The 22,916-nt window shown below is 49.8% G+C and overlaps 1 protein-coding gene across 1 annotated transcript in view; it reads right to left on the minus strand.

Annotated features, from left to right (window-relative positions):
- LOC126106254 (ankyrin repeat domain-containing protein 2-like) overlaps nt 1–22,916 on the minus strand; it is a 76,594-nt gene that overhangs the window by 22,938 nt on the left and 30,740 nt on the right. Inside the window, exon 2 of the mRNA XM_049912479.1 lies at nt 12,865–12,964. Coding sequence (XP_049768436.1) covers nt 12,865–12,953 — 89 coding nt within the window. The 5' untranslated portion in view covers nt 12,954–12,964. The remainder of the gene's footprint in view (nt 1–12,864; nt 12,965–22,916) is intronic.

The raw sequence follows: 22,916 nt of genomic DNA on the forward strand, positions 1-22,916 counted from the left end.
AAGGACGGGCGAAGAGGCAAGGACGGGCGAAGAGGCAAGGACGGGCGAAGAGGCAAGGACGGGCGAAGAGGCAAGGACGGGCGAAGAGGCAAGGACGGGCGAAGAGGCAAGGACGGGCGAAGAGGCAAGGACGGGCGAAGAGGCAAGGACGGGCGAAGAGGCAAGGACGGGCGAAGAGGCAAGGACGGGCGAAGAGGCAAGGACGGGCGAAGAGGCAAGGACGGGCGAAGAGGCAAGGACGGGCGAAGAGGCAAGGACGGGCGAAGAGGCAAGGACGGGCGAAGAGGCAAGGACGGGCGAAGAGGCAAGGACGGGCGAAGAGGCAAGGACGGGCGAAGAGGCAAGGACGGGCGAAGAGGCAAGGACGGGCGAAGAGGCAAGGACGGGCGAAGAGGCAAGGACGGGCGAAGAGGCAAGGACGGGCGAAGAGGCAAGGACGGGCGAAGAGGCAAGGACGGGCGAAGAGGCAAGGACGGGCGAAGAGGCAAGGACGGGCGAAGAGGCAAGGACGGGCGAAGAGGCAAGGACGGGCGAAGAGGCAAGGACGGGCGAAGAGGCAAGGACGGGCGAAGAGGCAAGGACGGGCGAAGAGGCAAGGACGGGCGAAGAGGCAAGGAAGAGCGAAGAGGCAAGGAAGAGCGAAGAGGCAAGGAAAAGAGAAGAGGCAAGGAAAAGAGAAGAGGCAAGGAAAAGAGAAGAGGCAAGGAAAAGAGAAGGACAAAGGTAGGACCTATACTTTCCAGCATAAAAAGCGAGGAAGAAATTGTCTTACAATTACAAGCATCCGTCTCCAGACGTAGGCACAAAACACTCCCAGAGGGGTGAGCAGGGGAAGGGAAGAGGCGGACTTGAGGGGGGGGGGAAGAATGGGGGGATGGGGAAGGATGTGGAAAACTAAGGCATGCAGCCCAGATAGGAAAGAGCTGCACTAGCTCCAGGTCCCATGCTCACCATGCACATATTCACAAAAGATATGTGGACCCCTGGGGGGCGGGGGAGACCAGAACCATGCAGAGGACGACTGATTTCCTGTGAGATGCCTGCATGGAAGACTTCCACACATGCATAGTTTCCTTAACAAGAGACAGTTTGTTGTGCATGCTGTTATGCCATTCCATCTCCCGAAGCTGGAGAACCCTGTGATTTAAGACAGAACGCAGGTCAGCTACAGAGATAGCTATCTCCAGAAGCAGTTTCCACGTCACTTGTTAGCCAGCCTATCGGCAAGTTCTTTGCCAGTGATTCCGACGTGTCCTGGCGTCCCACGAACACCACGGAATGGCGGGACTGTTCCAAGGCACAGATGGACTCCTGAATGGACGCTACAAGAGGGTGGCGAGGGTAGCACTGGTCGATAGCTTGTTGGCTCCTCAATGAGTCAGTACACAGGAGAAATGACACGCCAGGGCATGAGCAGATGTACTCAAGAGCACGAGATGTGGCCACCAGCTCTGCAGTGAAAACGCTACAGCCAACTGGCAAGGAGTGCTGCTCAATATGTCCTCCATGAACATATGTGAAGACTAGATCACCATCAGCCATTGAGCCGTCAGTTTAAACCGCTTCAGAGCCCCGGAACACTTCAACAATCGAGAGGAAGTGACAGCTGAGAGCAGCAGGGTGAACTAGTGCTTAGGTCCATTATAATTATCCGGGCCGTTATGCCGTGGTCGGTTGATGAATTCTGTCAGTTCCCAACGTCTCGGACTGCGGCAGACATCTTCAAGGGGGTCCGTAGCTCGATGGAAGGTCCAGTACACCCACTGGCTCGCTACTGACTGCCGCTAAATTCCGTGTCCCCGCGCTCCCGCGCCGCGGCGTCTCGTCACGTGTTTTGAAAACAGTGGAATTGGCCGCTGCCCGTCGCCGTCGATCGCCGTTGCCATCACCCAGTAGTGGACGGGTGGTACACATCTTTAGCACCGGCATCCATATACCATTTAATTTCACGCCCTCCTTTCGGTTGAAATTATTTGGGTGTTTAGCGATTTCGATTGCCTCCCTGTAGAGCCTTTCGTAATATCCGCTTGTGGCCGCTAGTACTTGCGTCTCCTAGAAACGAATATTGTGGTTCCCTGGCTGGAAAGCATTCTCCGCGACAGCTGATCGTTCCGTTTCTCTTCTACAATTTCTCATGTGCTCTTCCAAACGTTTAGAACAGTTCTTTTAGTGGCACCCACATAAAGATCTCCACAGTTGCATGGGATCCTATACACTCCAGCTTTTTCCAATGGTTTGCGAGCGTCCTTGGCAGGCTTAAGGTATTCCTGTATCTTCCTGGTGGGCTTGTAAATTACAGTAATATTCCGCTTCGTCAAGATCCTCCCTATTCTTTCCGTTACATTTTTAACAAACGGCAGGAAAACCTTAGATTTTGCAGTAGCCTGTACGTCAGTATGATTTCTGCGTGGCTGCCTCAACGCACGTTTTATTTCGGCGGACGAATATCCGTTCTTCGTTAGTGCATTGTGGAGATGTTCCATCTCAGCGTCGAGCAACTCAGGTTCACAAATATTTCTAGCTCTGTCCGCTAACGTCTTGATAACACCCCACTTCTGTTGTGGGTGGTGGTTCGAATCCCGGTACAAATAACGGTCCGTGTGCGTGGGTTTGCGGTATACTGAGTGGTCCAAACTACCATTTTCGTTTCTAAAAACAAGCACATCGAGGAAATGTAATTTGCCGTCTACCTCCCCTCCATTGTAAACTGAATTCTCGAGTTTATACTGTTCAGATGTTCGTGGAACCGGCTTAGGTCCTTCCTACCATGTCTCCACAGCACAAACGTGTCATTCACGTATCGGAACTACACATTTCGTTTTTTGCTGGCAGTACCTAAGGCCTGTTCTTCGAATTTCTCCATAAAGAAGTTTGCAATTACGGGACTTAGGGGGCTTCCCATAGCCAAGCCATCCGTTTGCTCATAAAACTGCTCATTCCACACTTAAACAGTTCTGAAATATCGGCAGGAAAAATTCAATCCAGCTGTTCCAATACATCATTAAGTGGAACCATGGTAAACAGCGATACCACATAGAAGTTTACAATGTGGATCCGGTCAGGCCCAGGAGCTGTGTCAGGGCGATGTGCAAGGGCACTGAGGAGCTCCCACTCTAAATGGGGCGTTATAGAATTCACTGCAGCGTGTTCCTTCCAGCCGCCGTTTGAGTGTGCGAAAGGCTGACACACATGCTCGAGGAAAGTGCTCGGCAGTAGCACTTGCATCGGTACGAAACTCGCCATTTATGGTAACACTGGGGACAGCTGTTTGGTCCTGGTACCCAAAAAGACGTTTGATCTTCGCCCAGACTTGAGAAGGTGACGTGGCAACCAATGGTGGAGATGTATCTCTCCCAACACTCCTTCCATTGTTTGATAAGGTAGCGAACCCAGGCACAGAGCCGTTTAAAGTCTGAGATGCTCCAGGGAAGGTGCCACTTATGCCACTGTAGAGTTCGCCGACGCTCCTTAATTGCTTCAGCGACTTCCAGCTACCACCAAGGGACTGCTTTACGCCTTGGCCATCCTAAAGAGTGAGGGGTCGTGTTTTCTGCGGCAAAACAATTGTGCTAGTCACCTGCTCAACCATCACATCGGTGTGGGGGGAGATTTAGCGGTGACAGCAGAGGTGAAAGTTCCCCAGTCCACCTTGTTCAAAGCCCATCTGGGCAGGCGTCCATGTGCCTGACGCTGGGGCAGTGACAGGAAGATGGGGAGGTGGTCACTACTGCACAGGTCATGCGCTCTACAGTGGATAGATGGGCGAAGCCCTGGGCTGCAAATTGATAAATCAATGGCCGAGTAACTTATGTGAGCCACACTGAAATATGTGGCGGTCCCAGTATTACGAGGCAGAGGTCGAACTGCGACAGAAGTTTCGACATTTCTGCCTCTGCCAGTAAGCATGGTACGACCCCACACGGGGTTACAGGCATTAAAATCACCCAGAAGTACGAAAGATTTAGGGAGCTGCAGCTAATACATTCAGGGGTACTGCACCATCTGGAGGAAGATATACATTGCAGACAGTTATTTCCTGTGTCGTCATTCTGACAGCCACAGCTTCAAGAAGGGTTTGAAGAGGCATATGTTCACTACAGACGGAGTTTAGGACATGAACGCAAACTCCACCTGACATAGTCGCTACAGTTCCTGTAATATCCCTTATAGGCTCAGAGGGCAATGCGGATAGCAGGTGTAAAGCTTCACAGTTGCTGTAGCTCAGCTAGACGGTGGATAAATGGCCGCAATTCCACTGGAGGATGACGTTGTGAGACTGGGAAGGCATGGAAAATTCAATGAGGCAGTTTACGCCTCAGTCACCTGCCGTCACCGACTTATTGCCTGAGCAGTCTATATCCATTGTATCTGAGGGTCTGGCGAGATCTAGGTCCTCAGTAGACGCCAAAATCTCCACCCCATTCTCAGCCAGAGCTTGTAGGTAGCGGTGGTGTGGGTGCCACCGCAATTTCCTTGATCTTAGGGGTTTTCTTTTTGGATTTCTCTCGCTGCTCCTTGGGTTTCCCTGGCTAGGACTTCACTGGCTCTGTCTCCAAGACAGAGGATGAACATGAAGCCCTACAACCAGCTGCTTTTGGGCTCTTCAGCCACTGGCAGGTGTCATCTTTCCCACTAGCAGAAACCTAGGAAGGGAGTGACCCAAGGGACCCCTTCTTAGCGATAGAAGCTGAAGACGACTTACACTTCTCCAGCTTAGAAGTGGAGATGGACGTCCCTGATGGTTGGGGAGGGGGTTGCTCCCAAAGTAGGTAGTGCAGGAGCAACAGGGAGGGAAATTCTGGCTACCATCAAGGGGCAGGTGTAGTCTTCTGGCTCAGCGGTGACCTGGGTTGGCGGAGCTGATGGTGCCAGAACTGTTGTAGCAGTGGCATAAGACCATGTCAGGCACAGAATGCAGGCATTCAAATTCTCTTAGCCTCAGTGTAAGTCAGTCGGGCCAGGGTCTTTTAATCCATGATTTTCCTTTCTTTCTGGAGAATCCTACAGTCAGGTGAGCAAGGCGAATAGTGCTCTCTGCAGCTGAGACAGATTGAGTATTGGGATGTAATGGGCGCCCACAATCTCGGCATGTGACGCTGGAAGTACAGTGGGATGACATGGCCAAACTTCCAGCACTTAAAGCACCGCACCGGCGGAGGGATATAGGGCTTTATCACACCATTAGATCACCTTGGGCAACGTATCACCCTCAAAGGTCAAAATGAAGGCACCAGTGGCAACGTGATTATCCTTCGGACTCCAGTGGACACACCAGACGAAATGTACACCTCACTGCTCTAAACTGTCGTGCAGCTCATTGTCGGACTGCAAAAGAAGGTCTCCGTGAAATAATTTTTTTTTTTGTTTTGTTTGTGGTTTTAGGGCGCAAAACTTCTATGGTCATTAGCGCCCAGCCCGTGACTTAAGACAGTAAAAAACCGAAATTTAAAACCAGCAGCAATGGGAACAAAGTCAGAAAATTGGAGAAACTAAAAATAGAAGAAAGCTTAAAAATCTGCTACAGAAAGGGGGTGGTTGTCCCCAAAAACAGCTTCAAATGACTGACGTCATTTCACTGTCACTAATAAACTGGAGAACGCGGTCGGCTGAGCGCGTGTCATCTGCTAAAATCAACGATAAATCAGGCGATAGCTGTAGACGGGAGCGTAACGGATTAAAATAGGGGCATTCAATTAAAAGGTGTCTTACCGTCCACAGCTGAGAGCAGTGGGGACAGAGTGGGGGAGGATCGCCGCTTAAAAGATGTCGATGGCTGAAACGACAGTGCCCTATCCGGAGTCTAGCTAAAATTACCTCCTCCCGACGACGCGTTCGGGAGGAAGAGTTCCAAGCGCAAGGAAGGGCTTTCACTTCCCGCAATTTATTACGGGGAAGTGCCGACCAATGCGCATGCCATAAATGAGCAACTTGGCGACATAAACCGCTCCGTAGATCGGTGAAGGGAAGCGACTGAATAGCTGGCCGAGGAAGAGAGACTGCAGCCTTGGCCGCTATATCGGCCGCCTCATTCCCACAGATACCAGCGTGTCCCGGGAGCCAGAGGAACGCCACCGAGACGCCCCCCAGGTGGAGCAAGCGCAGACAGTCCTGAATCCGGTGGACCAGAGGGTGCACAGGGTAAAGAGCTTGGAGACTGAGGAGAGAGCTGAGAGAATCTGAGCAGATAACGTACTGTATCCGCTGATGGCGGCGGATGTAGTGGACAGCCTGGAGAACAGCGTAAAGCTCCGCAGTATAAACCGAACATTGGTCGGGAAGCCGAAAGCGATTTGGGGTGTCGCCAACAATATAGGCACTCCCTACACCTAACGATGTTTTCGAGCCGTCGGTGTAAATAAATGTGGCGTCCGTCATTTGTGCACATAGAGCAGCAAATGCCCGACGATAAACAAGTGTAGGGGTACCATCCTTGGGAAATTGACAAAGGTCACGGAGCAGGCAGATCCGGGGACGGAGCCAAGGCGGTGCTGTACCCCAAGTTGTCAAGAAGGTTTTAGGAAAGCGGAAGGAAAGAGAATGGAGCAGTTGACGGAAGCGGACTCCCGGGGGTAGTAGGGAGGAGGAGCGGCCTGCATACCCTACATCAAAGGAGGCGTCGAAAAAAGGTCGTGGGCTGGATTAGCAGGCATGGAAGACAGATGGCTAGCATAACGACTCAGGAGGACTGCTCGCCGATTGGACAGCGGAGGTTCAGCAGTCTCAGCATAAAGGCTTTCCACAGGGCTAGTGTAAAAAGCTCCAGACACTAAACGTAATCCACGGTGGTGGATAGAATCGAGACGCCGAAGAATAGACGGCCGAGCAGAGGAGTAGACTATGCTTCCATAATCCAATTTCGAGCGCACTAAGGCGCGATAGAGGCGGAGAAGGACCACTCTGTCCGCTCCCCAGGAGGTACCATTCAGGACACGGAGGGTGTTAAGCGATCGCAGACAGCGAGCCGAAAGATAGGAAACGTGGGAGGACCAGCATAGTTTTCTGTCAAACATAAGACCCAAGAATTTAGCAACGTCTGAAAACGGAAGGTTGACAGGACCTAGATGTAAGGAGGGCGGAAGAAACTCCTTACGTCGCCAAAAATTGACACAAACGGTCTTACTGGGTGAGAAACGGAAGCCAGTTTCGATGCTCCACGAGTGGAGGCTATCGAGACATCCTTGAAGACGTCGTTCAAGAAGGCTGGTCCGTTGAGCGCTGTAGTAGATCGCAAAATCGTCCACAAAGAGGGAGCCCGAGACATCATGAGGGAGACAATCCATAATTGGATTTATGGCGATGGCAAACAGTATAACACTCAGCACGGAACCCTGGGGTACCCCGTTTTCTTGGGAGAAAGTACGGGAGAGAGTAGTGTTCACCCGCACCCTAAATGTGCGCTCTGCCATAAATTCGCGAAGAAAAAGGGGCAGCCGGCCTCTAACGCCCCCAAGAGAACAGTGTGCGGAGGATGCCTGTCCTCCAACAGGTATCGTATGCTCTCTCCAGATCAAAAAATATTGCTACCGTTTGGCGTTTCCGGAGAAAATTGTTCATGACGTAAGTGGAGAGAGCAACAAGATGGTCAACTGCAGAACGATGCTTTCGGAATCCGCATTGGGCAGGTGTTAAAAGACTGCGGGATTCCAGCCACCAAGCTAAACGGTAATTCACCATACGCTCCAAAACCATACAGACACTACTCGTGAGAGAAATGGGACGATAGCTAGAGGGGAGATGTTTGTCCTTTCCAGGTTTCGGAACGGGAACGACAATAGCTTCCCGCCACCGTCTGGGAAACGTACTGTCGGTCCAAACTCGATTATAAAGGCGAAGGAGGTAACGCAGACTATGGGTTGATAAATGCAGCAACATCTGGACATGGATTCCATCCGGTCCTGGGGCGGAGGAGCGAGAAGAAGAGAGGGCATGTTGGAGTTCCCGCATGGAGAAAACAGTATTGTAGCTTTCGTGATTTGGAGAGGAGAAAGCAAGATGTCGCACTTCTGCTGCACGTTTCTTCGGGAGAAACGCTGGCGGGTAATTTGAAGAGCTCGAAATCTCAGCAAAGTGCTGACCCAATGAGTTACAAATTGCGACGGGGTCCACTAAGGTATCATGCGCGACAGTGAGCCCAGAGACTGGGGAGAAACTAGGCGCGCCTGAGAACCGTCGAAGCCGACTCCAAACTTCCGAGGAGGGAGTGAAGGTGTTAAATGAGCTAATAAAGAATTTCCAGCTTGCCTTCTTGCTATCGCGGATGACGCGACGGCATCGCGCACGGAGCTGCTTATAGCGGATACAGTTGGCCAAAGCAGGATGGTGACGGAAATTGCGTAGAGCACGTCGCCGCTCACGTAGTGCGTCACGGCATGCCTCGTTCCACCAAGGAACTGGGGGGCGCCGGGGCAATTCGGAGGTGCGTGGTACTGAACGTTCCGCAGCTGTAAGAATAACGTCGGTAATATGTGTGACCTCATCGTCGACGCTGGGAAAGCGACGGTCATCGAATGTCCAATCGGCTTGGGCAAATTTCCAGCGTCGCGGGCGCATATATGGCAGTTGAAACTGCAGTCTGAGGACACATGGAAAGTGGTCACTCGAGTGTGTATCATCAAGGGCGAACCATTCGAAGCGCCGAGCTAGCGGAACAGTACCGACCGCAAGGTCCAAATGAGATAAATTTGTCGTGGAGGCAGACAAAAATGTGGGGACCCCAGTGTTGAGGCAAACTAGATCCGCTTGGTGGAAGACGTCTAGCAATAGAGAGCCACGTGGACAAGGATGAGGAGATCCCCAAAGCGGGTGGTGGGCATTGAAGTTCCCAACCAGCAAATAGGGGGGTGGAAGCTGACCAAGAAGATGAAGGAGATCAGCTCGTGCCATTGGTGTGGATGATGGAATGTATACAGTACAAAGAGAGAACGTGTATCCAGAAAGGGAAAGACGGACGGCGACAGCTTGGAAGGAACTGTTTAAGGGGATTGGGTGATAATGGAGAGTATCATGGAGAAGAATCATGAGTCCTCCATGGGCTGGAGTGCCTTCAACAGAGGGGAGGTCATATCGGACGGACTGAAAGTGAGGGAGAACAAAGCGGTCATGGGGACGCAGCTTTGTTTCCTGAAGACAGAAGATGACCGGCGAGTAGGAGCGTAAGAGGACCGACAATTCATCCCGATTGGCTCGAATGCCGCGGATATTCCAGTGGATAATGGACATGGGGTGAAAAGAAAATGGAGGAATGTGACTAAAGTTGCTGTCAACTCAAAGACTGCTCGGAGCTAGCAACCGACAGCATGGAATGGCATTCAGCCGAAGGCAGAAGATCCTGATCCATAGGTTGGTCAGGAGCAGTCCCTGCCACCAGCTATCGGCCGGTTGACCGGCCACCAGCAGTGCGCCTCGGCGACACAGAAGATGGCCGAGGGCGATTTCCGCCAGGTGGTGCTGTAGAGGGGGCACGCCTTGGCGGAGAAGGAGAGGAACTGGGTTTCTTTGTAGCCTTCTTGGAAGGATGTGGTTTAGATGAAGAAGGAACCGATGGTTGTGAAGTTGCGGTACGTAAAAACTCTTCACGAGTATGCTCTTTTTTCGAAGACTTGGCGTCCGACTTTTGGGCTCGAGATGTAGCAGAACCCGACGAAGGGTGAGCCATAGAGTGGGCAGGCGAAAGTGGTGAGGTTGAACGAGCGATCTTTGCGCTGGCCGATCTGACGACCGTGGTACTAAAGGTGAGGTCGCAAGTCTGCGTGGCCGCCTCCTTTGTTGGCCGAGGAGAAGCAAGGACAGTGCTGTATTTTCCTGTCTGAGGCACGGTGGGCTTGCGACTGGCGAATAATTTTCGAGCAGCAAAGGTCGACACCTTTTCCTTCACCCTTATTTCCTGGATGAGCTTCTCGTCCTTAAAAACGGGGCAATCTCGAGAGGAAGCAGCGTGGTCACCCATACAGTTGATGCAGCGAGGGGATGGAGGTGGACAAGCACCCTCATGGGCATCCTTGCCACACGTAACACATTTGGCTGGATTGGAACAGGACTGGCTGGTGTGATTGAACCGCTGACATCGATAGCAACGCGTAGGGTTTGGGACGTAAGGGCGAACGGAAATTATCTCATAGCCTGCTTTGATTTTCGATGGGAGTTGAACCGTGTCAAATGTCAAGAAGACAGTGCGGGTTGGAATGATGTTCGTGCCAACCCGTTTCATTACTCTATGAACTGCCGTTACGCCCTGGTCAGACAGATAGTGCTGAATTTCTTCGTCAGACAATCCATCGAGGGAGCGTGTATAAACGACTCCACGCGAGGAATTTAAGGTACGGTGCGGTTCCACCCGGACAGGGAAAGTGTGGAGCAGAGAAGTACGCAGCAATTTTTGTGCCTGGAGGGCACTGTGTGTTTCTAACAACAGGGTGCCATTCCGTAATCTGGAACAAGACTTTACAGGACCTGCTATTGCGTCGACACCTTTCTGAATAATGAAAGGGTTGACCGTGGAGAAGTCGTGACCATCAGACCGAGAAACAACAAGGAACTGTGGCAACGATGGAAGAATCGTCTGTGGCTGAGACTCAGTATACTTACGTTTGTGAGCAGACTTAGTGGAAGGTGAGGAAACCATTGCGGAAGAATCCCCCATGATTACCGGCGTCTCCGATGGCGCGCTCCTCCCTTGTGGGGGCCCTCTCTGAGGGCACTCCCGCCTTAGGTGATTGTTCACACCTCAGGTCACACCTCAGGTCACACCTCCCGACAAACGGACGGAGGGACCAATCGGCATTTTCGGAAGGTATCAGCTCGGGTAATCACCCCTCCCTGGGCCTGGCCGTTACCAGGGGGTACGTACGTGTCCTACCTGTCTACCCGGGGCGGGGAATTACGCGTTACCCCGTCACCGGCTACGCACGAAGGGCGTGGGTCGGCCTTCAGACACGCACAGGGAGGAAGAAAGAGAAAGGGAAAGGAAGGAAGAGAGGTCTCAAACGCCGCAGCGGAGAAAAGGGAAAGAAGAGGTAAGGAAAAGAGAAGGACAAGGGAAGGAAGAAGACAGAAGGACAAAGGAAGGAAGAAGACAGAAGGACAAAGGAAGGAAGAAGACAGAAGGACAAAGGAAGGAAGAAGACAGAAGGACAAAGGAAGGAAGAAGACAGAAGGACAAAGGAAGGAAGAAGACAGAAGGACAAAGGAAGGAAGAAGACAGAAGGACAAAGGAAGGAAGAAGACATAAAAGCAAGGAAGGCAAAGAATGCAGTACATTTACGAGCGTCCGTCTCCGGACGTAGGCACAAACCATACTCCCAGATGGGGAGAAAGGCAAGGAAAGAGCCAGAGGTGAGGGGAGGAGGGGCGAAGATAGGGATGGGGAAGGATGCGGAATGGGAAGGTATGCAGCCCGGAAAGGAAGGAAGGCCACATTAGCTCGGGGTCCCGTGCTCGCTACGCACGTATCCACAAAAGAGTTGTTGACCCCCTGGGGGGTCCGTGAAATATGATGCCCTGGACCATATTTAAGCTCTTATGGGGTGTGATGGTTACAGTAACACCCCCAGCTTGTCACAAGTAAGTAACTCCTGTGACTGAGCAGAGGATGCTGTTCTGATCAAGACTGACCCAGATCTCATTTTGGACAAGCCCTCCACCTCCCCAAACTTGTCCTCTAAATGCTGAACAAAAAACTGAGGCTTCGTCATGTAAGATTCCCCATCAGTTCTCGAACATACAAGGTACCAGAGCAAATAAGGTCTGCTGCCATCCTTAGCCCGATGTTCCTCCCATGGTGAGGCCAGGGAGGGGAACGATTTGGGGCCGCACTTCTGTGTGGTGAATTGAGCTCGTGATCGCTTAGAGACTGTTGGTATTTCACCACCAGATGTACTGATGTACTGAGTTTCATTGCATCATCCACCCTGCTGCCACCCGCTCCCACCAGGGGCATCCCCACAGGCGCCACCCAGCTGCAGAAAAAGCCACCTAGCAGCATTGCCATTGCTTGGTCCCGATGCCCCAGGGGGATGGGCATCAACCCCTTGGAATATGTGAGGAGCACAGCAGAGCTATACCTGTGTGGTCAGGAGGCTACAACCAACAGGGTACATGGCAGCCCCACCACAACGGACTGGCTACCGTGCTGGATATCAGGTGAAAAGATGTCCATGGTCATTGTTGACGCAGAAATCGACACTGCATAGTGCATGGTGGAAAACGCACCTAGGAAGGTGTCCTCACCCATGAGATGGAGGATGGACAGGACTGCAATGCGACAACGAGAAAGTGGGCTCAAGATCTCAACGCACGATGGACACGATGCACCTTTTAAGGCGCCCTTCTCGAATTGGCTCGCTCTTGGGGAAAACTTTGAAGAATGGAGGTCAAACCCTACAGGGGACCGTCACAAAGGCCGAAACGTGTGAAACTCCTTTAGTCGCCTAGTACAAAAGGCAGGAATACCTTGGGCCTATTCTAACCCCCAGATCGCTTGGAGGGCAATTTTTTGAGAATAAATAATTTACAGTATCAAGCTTTAATTCTTTCTAGAATAATCCCAATAGGAATGAATCATTCCTATTGGGATTATTCTAGAAAGAATTAAAGAAGTGATACCGCAGCACAATACTTCATTTTACATACATGCTTAGGTGTTAATTGTTGATAACTGTCATTTGAAGCATTTGTAGGTGTGATAATTCCATTTCAGAAACATTAGGCAATCACATGTACACACACACACACACACACACACACACACACACACACACACACACACACACACACACACACACACATCCATGTCAGAATGTATAGAGGGTCGTAAGCTGGGTAGGAGACATGTAGGGATGTGGAATGATCGTTTTCTCTTCTGCTTACCTAGTTTCTGCTGCTGTCTCCTCATCATGCAACCATGTGTCTGGGTCCACTATGGCTGCGGTCTCCGCATTGTCCTTAGTGTCTTCCATTCAGGACGAATCTGAAACATAGCATCACTCAGTATGTATATGCCTTATTTCTTGCATAAGCCAAAGGCAGATGTGTGTCAACAGCTGGTAAATTTTAATACTCTGCGTGATAGAAGTGAGCCAAAGATTCTGTAAACATGAACAACTTTAGTGTTATTCGTTGAAGAAAGACTGAGAAACATTCCTGGTGCTGAATTCAAGTGCTGCATTTAAGAACGAGAGCCTTCAGCAGAATCACTGATTGTCGAACATTCTAAAGTGAATTTTTATTTGTACTTTGGCAACTTTTCTTCAAATCAACGTCCACGTAATTTGATAAAGGCCTGTAAGACCTGACGAGAATGTGGATTCGAAACGAGTAACGGTGAGTTTTTAATACAAGAAATCTAAACGAAATATTGGCTTGTTGCTGCTTTGCAGTATCGACACACTATCACATATTGGTTTTCATATCCTTCTTCGCAATAAAGTACAATATGTGACAACAGGCGCTGTTGTCTGAAAGTGTCATTTCAGGAAACTGCAGTTGGAGCTACCCTGTGGGAAACGCTATCTGCCACCACTACCAGCAGAAACAAGCTGTACCGATAGCAGCATGGAGGTGTTCCTGCACATGACGAGTCATAGCAGGAGGAGAGAGGTTAACACAGAACAAAGGAAACTGTATATTATTCAATAACTTCCCTCGTTACGAATGGCAAAGATGTTCTGAGTATGTTCCCTGGGAACAATTTAAGCAACAGCCATTTTTTGCAACACAGCAATGCTATCATTTCAGGGCTAATGTAACTATTTAGGATAACGTCATTACAGAAACACTTAGGTAAAAGCAGTGGAGAGAGTACAGCGGTTTATCTTTCTACATGAATTTTGAGTTGAAAACCCTTGCCACATAGGCTCTATGGGGATACTGAAAGTATACAAGGACATAGTCACATGTCTGACTTGTCAGCATTATTGAAATGGTGATAAACCTAAATCTGTAGTAAGGGCTGTCTAGACAAGGTTAGACTGCAGCATGCACTGAGGCATATTAGCTGTCAAACAATTGGAACACAAACTTGCTGAGCTCTGTGACCAGCAACCTATTTCACATTCTTCATTAGTGGTTTGCTGAGTTTGCATGTAGATACAGAAGCCACACTGATCTACACTCAAGATGTATCCTTGTTTCAAACAATTACATCGATTTCTATGTGAAATAATTGACATTTAAAATGATTGCTTACCTCAGAACAGGATTTAATTTTATGATAGGGGGAAATTTTGTGGTTTTGGTTATTTTTATAGTTGCAAGTAAAGGCTGTCGCCACTGAGTACACATTTTCTTTCTGTAGAAGTCACTGCATTTAGGTGCATGTTTTGTTGTGCTTAGTGAACCTATCTGCTCTTTCTCAGCGATTCTATATGTCTGAATTTACATTTTAACTGATAAGTAGGAAATTTAGTGCAAACCATTATGTATCTTCGTGGGTGTGGAAGACCTTCATAATATGTTCCTGTCAGAGGGACAAAAAATGTGAATACGTTCCTCTGTGAAAGACTGACAAATGTGGAGAACCATCTGCTTCAATCCTAATTCCGCCCTCTCAAATTTTGGCATATGAACAGATTCTCACTCTGAACATTGTTTTCTAAATCCTTTTACTCAGACTAGTAAGCCTTCATGCCGAGCATCTCCCTCTCACTGCCACTGTCTATGTATTTGTGTCTCCCACTGTTCTTTTCTCCCGTTGATTTACAATACATTCCACTACCACTGTTTCGTCTCACACGGTCGCCTTTCTTTTCCTCTCCCAATGCCACTGCCTACAACACTCCTCAACAGGGGAAGGGGGGGAAGGGGGGGAAGTTCTGATTTTCTAGATCTACATCCATACTCCACAAGCCACCTGACGGTGTGGCGGAGGGTGCCCTGAGTACCTCTATCGGTTCTCCCTCCTATTCCAGTCTCGTATTGTTCGTGGAAAGAAAGATTGTCGGTACGCATCTGTGTGGGCTCTAATCTCTCTGATTTTATCCTCATGGTCTCTTCGCGAGATATACGTAGGAAGGAGCAATATACTGCTTGACTCCTCGGTGTAGGTATGTTCTCAAAACTTTAACAAAAGCCCGTAACGAGCTACTGAACGTGTCTATTGCAGAGTCTTCCACTGGAGTTTATCATCTCCCTAATGCTTTCGCGATTACTAAATGATCCAGTAACGAAGCGCGCTGCTCTCCGTTGAATCTTCTCTCTCTTCTATCAACCCTATCTGGTACTGATCTCTCACTGGTGAGCAGTATTCAAGCAGTGGGCGGAAAAGTGTACTATAACCTACTTTTCCTTAGGATTCTTCCGATGAATCTGGCATCTGCCCCTATACCCAAGGGTTCTGCACCTATACACAAGGGTTTAAAATTTTGGTCCAAAATACCTCCGATGGTCAAGGTCCCAAGCTTACATATGGTCTAAATCTGTATTTTTCATTTACGCGCGCCCACACGCCCCTCTAGCTTCCATGCTTCCATTATCTTCATCCCCCTCTTTCTCACTGACTATCTACTCACTTCTATGACCACTCCTAGTCTCCTTCAGCACAAAATAGCATTTATGTGAAAGCGTTCCAAAATTATTGGTGGGCAGTGGAAACAGGCTTCATGCAACTCGTTTCCTGTTTTTCTGCCAGTCTTTGAAAGAGGAAAATATTCGCCTCTTTCATGCTCGAACAGAAGCAGTTTTTCGACGATTCCCTTCTTTTCCCTGCTACAGCTGGGTGCGCTGCTTATATAAAACTAAATCTACGGGTCAATAACCCTCTGACGATTTATATACCTTGACATTTTAACAAGTATGAAGTAAGGTTAACAAAAAATAGTATGCTTCACTTTTTTCCGGATACCTTGCTCATCGATCGCAAATCGAAAATATCCACCCTATTAATTGAATCTTAAAAGGGCGAAGATGTTAGAAACGTTTTACTGAATTTACCGTCTTTACAGTTGCAGATAATTTTTCGCAGTCTTATGTGGCATCTTAAGACCCATTTTAGCCCACTTATCACTGCAGTACCACTTTCGGCAAATTTGTTTAGGAGTGAAATGTCACACAGGAACAGCACGTCACAGAACTATATTGGTTATTAATACCGACAGTTTAGCATCCTCATAACCGTTGCGGTGACTTTAGAGCCTTTATGTAAATTATGTCAGGTGAAACTATTTTTACGCCTCAGACCGGATGTTATGTGCTTTTTTTACATGCAGAATTAAGATTACTTTGTATATCTGGATCTCAGTAATGGGTAATGATACTAAAAAAATTTATGTTCCCGAAAATATCCTAAGAATTTATGGTAGAAATTCTGACCATCCGCCACGAACAGAAATTATAGAAGTCCCCATCTCACAACTGATACTTTTCATACCAAAATGCATCGTTGTTAGAGATTTTCTCAGGAATCGCTCATGAAGAAATAGTGCTTTTATATGCTGCCTGTGGGTTGCCTTGGACCACACTTAACGCGTAAGAAGCAATATATTTGCTCAATTTGTACAGGCTGAAGAGAGTACAGTTTGAATTTAGCCACTCTACTGTGCGATAGCTGAAGTATGCCCGGTCTTTGATTGCTATACAAATGGTGGCTAGGCCAAGCGTTATACGATACCTCTGATTTTTATCAGTGAAACTAGAGCTATGACCGCTGCTGAAAAATCAATTTTTGCACATAGCTTTTTTGATCGGACTGGGTTTTGTTAAGTAAATTTATTTTGTATGAATGTCGCATTAAAGTCTTGACAGCTAAAAATTTTGCTATGTATGCAGTGAAGTGACTTGCTCCTCAAACTTTAATTGACTCCATTAAGTTAATGAACACAGCATATTACTTCGACTGTAGAATAGGTGAGCGTATATCTTGGAGACCAAGCACTAGACATTCACGGGCAGTGAAACTACGTTGTTGGTTGTACGGTATGAGACAGCAAAGTCGATGCCATTCGCAGTTCTCATGACATGGCGAGAGCTGATAATTGCAATGTGGCTGTTAAGCACTTCTGAGGACATACCAGGCACGAAGTTCTATTGTGTCAATCAAGATCCACTTTTTGGACTCATCTCTACTTCTTTCCAAGAGATGATGGCGCTGTGACTGACGGGCACACACAGCGCCTCCAACAACGGGGAACTAAAGAAAAACAGTCAAGTGAGTAATCAAATAGGTCAGACAAGGCTAAGGAATTATCCGAATGGGACGTAAATCTGTAGATATCACATGTAACGACGAACAAATCATTACAATGTCACAACTGGATGATTTATTCACGAGAAAACTTCACCAGTTGCCAAGTCAATAACACCCACATCCACATACTCCGCAACCCACCATACGGTGCGTGGCGGAGGGTACGTCGTACCACAACTAGCATCTTCTCTCCCTGTTCCACTCCAAACAGAAAGAGGAAAAATGACTGCCTATATGCCTCTGTACGAGCCGAAATCTCATTTTTGTGGTCTTTCCGCGAAATGTAAGTTGGCGGCAGTAACATTGTACTGCAGTCAGCCTCAAATGCTGCTTCTCTAAATTTCCTCAGTAGCGATTCACGAAAAGAAAGCCTCCTTTCCTCTAGAGACTCCCACCCGAGTTCCTGAAGCATTTCCGTAACACTCGCGTGATGATCAATCCTACCATTCACAAATCTAGCAGCCCGCCTCTGAATTGCTTCTATGTCCTCCCTCAATCCGACCTTATAGGGATCCCAAACGGTCGAGCAGTATTCAAAAATAGGTCGTATTAGTGTTTTATAAGCGGTCTCCTTTACAGATGAAGCACATCTTCCCAAAATTCTACCAATGAACCGAAGACGACTATCCGCCTTCCCCGCAACTGCCATTACATGCTTGTCCCACTTCATATCGCTCTGCAGTGTTGCAATGTTACGCCCCAATATTTAATCGACGTGACTGTGTCAAGCGCTACACTACTAATGGAGTATTCAAACATTATGGTATTCTTTTTCCTATTCATCTGCATTAATTTACATTTATCTATATTTAGAGTTAGCTGCCATTCTTTACACCAATCACAAATCCTGTCCAAGTCCTCTTGTATCCTCCTACAGTCACTCAACGACGGCACCTTCCCGTACACCACAGCATCATCAGCAAACTGCCGCACATTGCTATCCACCCTATCCAAAACATTTATGTAGATAGAAAACAACATCAGACCTACCACACTTCCGTGGGGCACTCCAGATGATACCCTCATCTCCGATGGACACTCACCATCGTGGACAACGTACTGGGTTCTATTACTTAGGAAGTTTGTTTCGTGGTTTTAGGGCGCACAACTTCAATGGTCATTAGCGCCCAGACTACGTTAGGAATGCAACGCCAGGCACAAGTTTAAAACAGCAACTAAAAGGGAAAACACGATAAAAGACAGACTGACAGGCATAGGATTAAAAAAAAAACAGCATAATCAAAGGTCCTGAGAGAGGTTGGTCAAGTTGATAAAATGAAGAACGCGAGCAGCTGCTCGTGGGTCATCCGCTAAAATGGCGTCTAGACTACATGGCAGGCCAAGATCAAGACGCAGTGTGTTAAAATCCGGGCAGGACGTTAAAATGTGGCGGACCGTCAGCAATTGCCCACATGGACAGAACGGCGCCGGCGCAGCCGTCAGCAGATGGCGATGGCTGAACCGGCAGTGTCCAATTCGTAACCGGGCCAAAACGACCTCCTCCCGCCGAGAAGGGCGGGAGGAGGACGTCCAAGCCACGGGAAGAGGTTTTAAGGCCCGAAGCTTGTTGTCGGTAAGTGCAGCCCAATCGGCATGCCACAGCGACACAACGCGCCGACAAATGACCCTGCTAAAATCGGACGAAGGGACACAACAAGAAGCTGTCCGAGGCTGGAGGACCGCAGCCTTGGCCGCGGCATCTGCAGCTTCATTCCCAGGGATACCGACATGGCCAGGAACCCACATAAAGCTAACCGGCGGACCGACGTCCACCAGCCGCTGAAGAGAGCGTTGGATCCGGTGTACGAAAGGGTGAACTGGGTACGGATCACTGAGGCTCTGGATGGCGCTCAGGGAATCTGAGCAGATGACATAAGCAGAATGTCGGTGGCGGCAGATGTAAAGAACAGCCTGGTAGAGGGCAAAGAGCTCAGCTGTGAAGACCGAACAATGGTCATGGAGCCGGTATTGGAAACTTTGTGCCCCGACTATGAAGGAACACCCGACCCCGTCATTGGTCTTAGAGCCATCTGTATAAATGAAAGTCATGGTGATGAACTTCGAACGAAGTTCCAAAAAACGGGAGTGGTAGACCGAACTGGGGGTGACCTCTTTTGGGAGCGAGCTGACGTCGAGGTGAACGCGGACCTGAGCCTGGAGCCAAGGTGGCGTGTGGCTCTCGCCCACTCGAAAGGTTGCAGGGAGTGAAAAATGAAGGTGTTGAAGGAGGCGACGAAAGCGAACTCCAGGGGGTAGCAGGGCAGAGACATACAACCCGTATTGACGGTCGAGAGAGTCGTCAAAAAAGGAACGATAAGACGGATGGTCGGGCATTGACAGTAGCCGACAGGCATACCGACAAAGCAGTATATCGCGCCGGTAAGTGAGCGGCAATTCGCCAGCGTCAGCATGAAGACTCTCTACGGGACTGGTATAAAATGCTCCGATCGCAAGTCGTAAACCCCGATGTTGTATGGAGTTGAGGCGGCGTAAGATGGATGGCCGTGCAGAGGAGTATACGAAGCTCCCATAATCCAGCTTGGAGCGGACGATCGACCGATATAGACGAAGGAGGACGGTTCGATCCGCTCCCCACGACATACCACTGAGAACACGGAGGACATTTAAAGAACGGGTACAACGGGCGGCCAAATATGACACATGTGGAGACCAGCTAAGTTTCCTGTCAAAGGTAAGGCCTAAAAATTTGGTTGTCTCCACGATTGGGAGAGCAACGGGACCAAGTCGTAAGGACGGTGGGAGAAACTCTTTGTAGCGCCAGAAGTTAATACAGACCGTCTTCTCGGCAGAAAAACGGAAGCCATTGGCGACACTCCAGGAGTAAAGACGGTCAAGAGAACGCTGAAGACAGCGCTCCAGGACACGTGTACGCTGCGCGCTGCAATAGATGGTAAAATCGTCCACAAAAAGGGAGCCTGATACATCAGCTGGGAGGCAATCCATTATTGGATTGATCGCGATGGCGAACAGAGCGACGCTCAAAACTGAGCCCTGTGGCACCCCATTCTCCTGGCGAAAGGTGTCGGACAGGACAGAACCCACACGTACCCTGAACTGTCGATCCATTAAAAAGGAACGAATAAAAAGAGGGAGGCGACCGCGAAGGCCCCATGTATGCATGGTGCGGAGAATGCCCGCCCTCCAACAGGTGTCGTAAGCCTTCTCCAAATCAAAGAACACAGCCGCGGTCGGGCGCTTCCGCAAGAAGTTATTCATAATGAAGGTCGACAAGGTAACCAGATGGTCAACAGCAGAGCGGCGCCTACGAAATCCACATTGGACATTTGTAAGTAGGCGTCGAGACTCAAGCAGCCAAACCAATCGAGAGTTAACCAGTCGCTCCATCACTTTACAGACACAGCTGGTAAGTGAGATAGGTCGATAACTGGAAGGCAAGTGCTTGTCCTTCCCCGGCTTAGGAATCGGGACAACAATAGACTCGCGCCAGCATGCGGGAACATGTCCCTCAATCCAGATGCGATTGTATGTACGAAGAAGAAAACCTTTACCCGCAGGAGAAAGGTTCTTCAGCATCTGAATATGAATAGAATCAGGCCCTGGAGCGGAGGACCGTGATCGGCCAAGTGCGGTTTCGAGTTCCCGCATGGTGAATGGGGCATTATAACTTTCACAATTCGAGGAGCAAAAGTCAGGTGGCCTAGCCTCCTCTGCCTGTTTGCGGGGGAGGAAGGCAGGGTGGTAATGAGCGGAGCTCGAAACCTCGGCGAAAAAGCGGCCGAAGGCATTGGTGACAGCCTCAGGGGCCACAAGGACTTCATTCGCGACCTTCAAGCCAGAAACTGGGGAGTGGACCTTAGTGCCAGATAGCCGGCGCAGGCTACCCCAGACAACAGAAGAAGGAGTAAAACTGTTGAAGGTGCTTGTGAAAGCAGCCCAGCTGGCTTTCTTGCTTTCCTTAATAATACGACGACACTGAGCACGTAATCGTTTATAATTAATACAATTCGCCACTGTAGGGTGGCGTTTAAAGGTGCGTAAAGCACGTCGACGAGCACGTAAAGCGTCTCTACATGCTGCGGTCCACCAGGGGACCGGTACGCGACGTGGAGAAGAAGTAGGGTGAGGGATGGAATATTCAGCAGCAGCGAGAATGACTTCCGTGAGGTGTGCGACCTGACGATCGCAGCTTGTGAAGGTTTGATCCTGAAAGGTTGCCCTGGAAGAAAAGAGCCCCCAGTCTGCCTTGGAGATGGTCCAACTAGAGGAGCACGGAGAGGGAGTATGCTGCAGGAGATGGATAACACACGGGAAGTGGTCGCTCGAATATGTATCAGCAAGTGCATACCACTCAAACCGGCGTGCAAGTTGGGGAGTACATATAGAGAGGTCTAAATGGGAATAGGTATGAGATGTGTCCGAAAGAAAAGTAGGGGCGCCAGTATTAAGGCAGACAAGATTGAGGTGGTTGAAAAGGTCTGCTAACAAGGAGCCCCTCGGGCAGGAGGCTGGAGAACCCCAAAGGGGATGGTGGGCATTGAAGTCTCCAGTTAACAAAAACGGTGCAGGTAGCTGAGCAATAAGTTGCATCATGTCTGCCCTGGTAACGGCAGATGACGATGGAGTGTAAACAGTACAAAAGGAAAACGTAAAAGTGGGGAGAGTAATGCGGATGGCGACTGCCTGCAGGCCGGTGTGCAATGTGATGGGATCGTAGTAAATATCATCCCGGACCAGCAACATAACCCCTCCATGAGCTGGGATTCCTACCATAGGGGGTAGGTCAAAACGCACAGAGGTGTAGTGTGCCAAGGCAATGTGATCGCATGGGCGTAGCTTCGTTTCCTGGAGGGCTACGACGAGCGGACGATGCAAGCGGAGCAGCAACTTCAAGTCCTCTCGGTTGGAGCGAATGCTGCGAATATTCCAGTGAATAAGTGCCATCGTAAGAAAGGGAAGATGAGAGAAGGGGTCACCTCGAAGGCCGCTTAGGGCCTGGCTTCGAGCGAGCACTGCCGCCGCTATCAGTAGGCGGACAGTCATCGTCCATGGGGTCTATAGGGTCATCGGCCATCTCGGGAGGATGGCCGGGAGGGGGAGCTTCCTCCGCCGGTGAACGGCCAGATGTACGGCTACCGGCGGTGCGGCCAGGCGAAACGGATGACGGCCTGGGGCGGCAACCGCTGGGTGGCGCAGGAGAAGAGATGCGCCGTGGCGGAGAAGGAGAACTGTGCTTCCTATGCGCCTTTTTGGAAGGACGTTTGGTGGAAGTATCGGTCGAAGGCTGGGAGGTCGAGGGACGGAGGAAGTCTGCACGGGATGGTTCCTTCTTGAAGGACCGTGCATCTGACTTCGGTGTCTTCGACTTAGCAGAAGCTGAGGAAGTGGCTGGTGTCTGTGGTGTGATGGGAGGAAGAGGAGACGTCGACCGCGCGATCTTAGCACTGGCCGAACGGACGACCGTGGTGCTGAAGGTCAGATCGCATGTCTGGGTTGCGACCTCCCGGGTAGTCCGAGGAGAGGCGAGGACAGTACTATATTTCCCCGCTGGGAGCAGCGTGGGCTTCCTACTAGCCAATAGCTTGCGAGCAGCCGAGGTGGACACTTTCTCTTTGACACGAATTTCTTGGATGCAACGTTCGTCCTTATAGACAGGACAGTCGCGGGAGGATGCGGCATGGTCACCCTGACAGTTCACACAATGAGGAGACGGAGGTGGACAGTCACCCTCATGGGCATCCCTGCCACAAGTGACACATTT

The sequence above is a fragment of the Schistocerca cancellata genome, chromosome 10 (assembly GCF_023864275.1).
Source record: "Schistocerca cancellata isolate TAMUIC-IGC-003103 chromosome 10, iqSchCanc2.1, whole genome shotgun sequence".
Taxonomy (NCBI): domain Eukaryota; kingdom Metazoa; phylum Arthropoda; class Insecta; order Orthoptera; family Acrididae; genus Schistocerca; species Schistocerca cancellata.